General features: G+C 42.0%; 1 protein-coding gene across 1 annotated transcript; it reads right to left on the reverse strand.

The window, feature by feature from the left end:
* Positions 1–1,228: 1,228 nt before the first annotated feature.
* Positions 1,229–4,154, reverse strand: LOC144478128 (protein croquemort-like; the record flags this gene model as incomplete). Its single annotated transcript, XM_078195845.1, has 3 exons — positions 1,229–1,489; positions 1,991–2,194; positions 4,010–4,154. Coding segments are annotated over 3 exons (595 nt in total), but the record flags the coding sequence as incomplete, so codon positions are not given.
* Between the last annotated feature and the right edge of the window lie 759 nt (positions 4,155–4,913).

Below are 4,913 nucleotides of genomic sequence, written 5' to 3' on the forward strand. Positions count from 1 at the left end.
TTTATGGGACTTTCCCATAGAGCCAATTTAATATTATGGTGCTCGTTTGAAAGCTGGAAGTGTCTACTTTAAGATGGGTTTACTTTGGTTAATTTGATTTGCCGGGAACCCTCTTGAAAAATTAAAAAACTGACGGGGTGTTAAAAATGGGGTAGCGGCAAGGTGGTGAAATTTCGACCGAAAGTTTGAACTATTTTTATGGGACTTTCCCATAGAGCCATTTTAATATTATGGTGCTCGTTTGAAAGCTGGAGGTGTCTACTTTAAGATGGGTTTACTTTGGTTAATTTGATTTGCCAGGAACCCCTTTGAAAAATTAAAAAACTGACAGGGTGACAAAAATGGGGTAGCGGCAAAGTGGTGAAATTTCGACCGAAAGTTTGAACTATTTTTATGGGACTTTCCCATGGAGCCAATTTAATATTATGGTGCTCGTTTGAAAGCTGGAAGTGTCTACTTTAAGATAGGTTAAGTTTGGTTAATTTGATTTGCCGGGAACCCCCTTGAAAAATTAAAAAACTGACGGGGTGACAAAAATGGGGTAGCGGCAAAGTGGTGGAATTTCGAACGAAAGTTTGAACAATTTTTATGGGACTTTCCCATAGAGCCAGTTTAATATTATGGTGCTCGTTTGAAAGCTGGAAGTGTCTACTTTAAGATGGGTTTAGTTTGGTTATTTTGATTTGCATGGAACCCCTCTGAAAAATTAAAAAACTGACGGGGTGACAAAAATGGGGTAGCGGCGAGATAGAGAAATTTCGGAGGAAAGTTTCAATTATTTTTATGGGACTTTCCCATAGATCGAATTTAATATTATGGTGCTCGTTTGAAAGGTGGAAGTGTCCAGTTGAAATTATACTAATTTGAGTGTAATAACATGTGAAAAATCATATCTAAAACCGAAAATATCCCGGAAGAGGTCATGAACTCACCCCAAACTGTTGATTACCTTGGGAGAAGAATGTCAGAGGAATTCCTGGCGTGAACCCTAAACGATTCGGACATCGTCAACGAATTTAATTAGCATTACGCGGCTGGTTTGAGCTGCGGCAGACTGATCGACACTCGGGAAGTGGCGGCGTCTTTCGAACAGGATTGCCGGACGATCCAATTTGCATGTCCCGGAGGTTAACGCGGCGTACGTGGGAATTAAGATTGCGAAGGTTCGACGACGACGCTCGATTTAGCGCTCGCAGACGGGACTAATTAGCGAACGGTGGCAGGCAGGGGCGCGGCTTCCCTTTCACGTTGCCACCGTCGACGCGTGTGTTACTGACCTGCACAATTCGCCGCTGAACAGCGAGATCTCGTCCTTCTGACGATACGGCGGCCAGAACTCGCCGGCGCTGCCCTCGACGACGTTGCACGGGCTCCTGAAGAACCTGGTGGTGTCCTTGTAGTTCCACTTCTTCACCACACCGAACTGACTGATGTCCGCAGCCCCCGTGTCCATGTTGAAGTGGCCGTCGAACATCGTCGAGCCGTTCCTCTGTCGAAACGGAGCGCATTTTTGTCGGAAAATCGAAAAATGAAACCGGCCGTCACACAGCCAGGTTCCGTTCCGCTCCTCTCCGTTCCGCCGGCTTTCGTTCTCGAAAAGATGAAGCAAAAACGCGAGGTGCCGCGCGCCGTCGTCGCGAGGTGCACGCATTGGTTGGCCATAAACGTTGGACGCGTGACGCGCGACAAATTAAATCATAATACGCCTCCCATTGCTTTTCATTCGTCATTCAGCGACCTACACGTGACCTGTCCTATTCAGTAGCAATTTAAGTCCTCGCTGCGAATAATTTATCGTCGGCTGTGCAATGCCGTTGCAGCCACACAGCGCGCAAATCGCATCTTCGACCTTCTGCGCGCCCTCGACACAATTAAATAAACAATTTCTCAGCCGAGACACAACGCTACCGTCGCGAAGGAACCGATCGCGACTACGAGAGACCGCGATCGATCGATCGATATGCGCGCGATATAGTAGATATCTTCTCACCATGTAGAACCAGCCGAACTTGTCGAACGGCGGTATGTCGGTCTCCATGGCGGCCATTTTTCCAAGACCGATCAGGGTGTCCTCGTAGCCGGCGAATATCAGCTCGTTCACCGTCTTCGTCGTGTGCACCTCCGAGTTGGACAGCATGAACGACAGGGTGCTCTGCAGTATAGGGTCCCAGAAACGCGTCTTGTGCTTCGCCGACTGAAAAAACAACCGAGAACCGAATTATTAGACAGATTAATTAATTAATTTGTTCAGTCTACAGTTTTCTCGTGTATACGATATTTTGTAATATTTAAGAAATTAGATTTTAACCGTTCTCGTGGATATTTTATTATGCCATATAGCTTAAATTAAAGCTAGAAGCGTCTACTTTCAGATAGGTTATAATAAGATAAGATGGAATAAAGAAATTGTTGTGAAATATAGCAAAAAATGGACTAATGACATCGAGGAAAACTTCTCGAATTTTGAGGTTAACTCCAACCTAGCTTTTCATGTCGATTTTAAAGTATGTTACCGTGGGAGTTTTCTAATGTAACTTAACTCTAATTATATGGCTAAGTGTCTATTTTAAACTAAGGAAAAAATAGAATAAATCATACTGATATAATCATTTTTTAAATTCGCGAAAGACCGAGGCCGCTTCGCGTCGATTTCAAATCTAACGATCTTCTAAACGCAGTAAAAGTTTCTGAAATAATTCTGCGTAGATTTCTTTCGTTATCGGTCGCGCTTAGTATTCCCAGGAAGATATAAGATCGGCAGAGATCTAAGATAGGAACAAGTTTTTTTTTTCGCGCGAGCGTCGCCGATACGAGGCGGCGAATGTTTTGTCCGCGTTGTCGAACCAACAGATACGAAGGCTTCGATTTCAACGCGGCGCGCACACGTTTTCGACACCGCTTTTACCGAAAGCGAATAATCCAACGCGTTAACGCGCGAACGAATTAATTGCGGCGAGAAACGATTAATTAATCGGCGGACAAACGAGCGCGACGAAGACACCGTCGAGAGTGCGTAGGTCAATGTATTCGCTGTCGACGGTGTCGAATCGATTTGCGAAAGGCTTTCGACGATATCGCGCCGCGTAACGAAGCATCTTCGGCGATCCCGTATCTTCGCTGTATCCGAAACATAACCTCGAAACATTTCTGGCGCTCGTAGACGCGGCGAACTATTATATCCAGTGGCGTAAGCAACCTATTGTTCGGATCGAACTCTGTGAGTCACCGGGAGACGGGACGCTTTATTTCCACCCGCGAAAAATAAGGGTTGACAATAAAAAGGGTGGAAACAGAAGAAATACAATTGAAGCTAGAATAATTCAATAGAGTCATTTACATTTCAGTCGAGTTTTTAACGAAACAGAAATATAAAAAACAAGATAAACAGTATAAAGAGGAGTAGGTGATATTTACTGGCTCGGTTATTGTTTTTTTTTTTTTTTTTATTAAACATATAAAGAAACGATAATAAGAAGAACGAAGCGAATGAACGTGGAAGTTATTTGCGGTGGTGACCTCTTGTTGTTGGCGAGGTGAAAGCAAAAGAAAAATGAGCGAGATAAATAAAATAAATGTCTGCGAGTGCACGTTATTTATGGACTGGACCAGCTAATTTTATCAATTGTTTAACAACGTCTCCCGTTAAAAATCAATGTTCTTTGGTTCGAACTTCTGTGTCGCGTTTGCGATGCGTAAAACATTGTTGCATATTTTGCAATTCGCGGTCTATGCGTTATTTATTCGCACGATCGCCGCGCTATCGTTCCGCGTAATAATCGTTAACCACCGTTTCTTTGTGCAGTATCAACGAAGGAAAATTCGAAGCACCGTTTTTCTGTCAACGACGGCAGGAAATCGTAGACGGAAAATCGGTCGTTAATTTAATCCGACGTAGGTGATTTTAATCGAGCCGCCGCGTTTATCGGCGACGCGCGGTGTAAAAATCATCGCGGCTGAGTAAAGGCTAGGCATTTAAGTATATCGTTTGATTCAAGGTCACTGTACTCACGATCGCGACGGTGTTCAGCTGCGTGACATTGTCGCTCAGAGAGCCGTTGGTCAGCTCCGGCTCGAAGTACCACCATCGACGATAGAAGTAGCTGACGGTGTTGTTCTCCGGATGGAACGTCACGTTCGCTTTCTGACGGATCTCCCTGGAACAGATAAATAAAGACAGTTTTATAGAAAGTCCCATGAGATCGATGATTTTATAAAATAAGTTCGCTTTCATTGAGTAAGTCGATTTTGGAGTATAAATTGACTATTTTAATGGGAAACTTTAATTTGATGTTTCGTTGCATTTGCGTGGGAGTTTTGATATATAATTTAGCTTAAATTAAAGCTGAAAGTGTCTAGTTTAACTTAGTATACAATAAATTAATAAAGAATCGCGATGTCGCATCTAGAAATTAAAAAATGTCGAGGACTAATACAAAGTGCGAGACTCGACTTGGGAAACTGAGGTAAGGGAAACTTCAAGTTAATTATAAATGATGTTCCCGTAGGTATTTAATAATTTAATTTAGCTCAAAATAAAGCTGAAAGTGTCTACTTTAACTCAGTATACAACAAATTTAAAAGAAATCGCGATGTCGCATCTAAAAATTAAAAAATTGCAAGTACTAATACAAAGTGCAAAAATCTCGACTTTGGAAACTGAAGTAAGGAGAAGTTCACATCAATTATAGGTTATGTTCCCATGAATATTTAACGACTTAATTTAGCTTAAAATAAAGCTGAGAGTATCTACTTTAACTCAGTATACAATAGATACACAAAAAATATTTCTATAAAATAATAAAGCGATTTCCATAGAACAAATTGACATGTACGAAATAACTTAATGTTTATAAAATAACTTTAAATCGACTTTACAATAAAAAATTTCATTCCGATGTATTTAAATCTGTTCC

Source organism: Augochlora pura, unplaced genomic scaffold (genome assembly GCF_028453695.1).
Source record: "Augochlora pura isolate Apur16 unplaced genomic scaffold, APUR_v2.2.1 APUR_unplaced_847, whole genome shotgun sequence".
Classification (NCBI taxonomy): Eukaryota; Metazoa; Arthropoda; class Insecta; order Hymenoptera; family Halictidae; genus Augochlora; species Augochlora pura.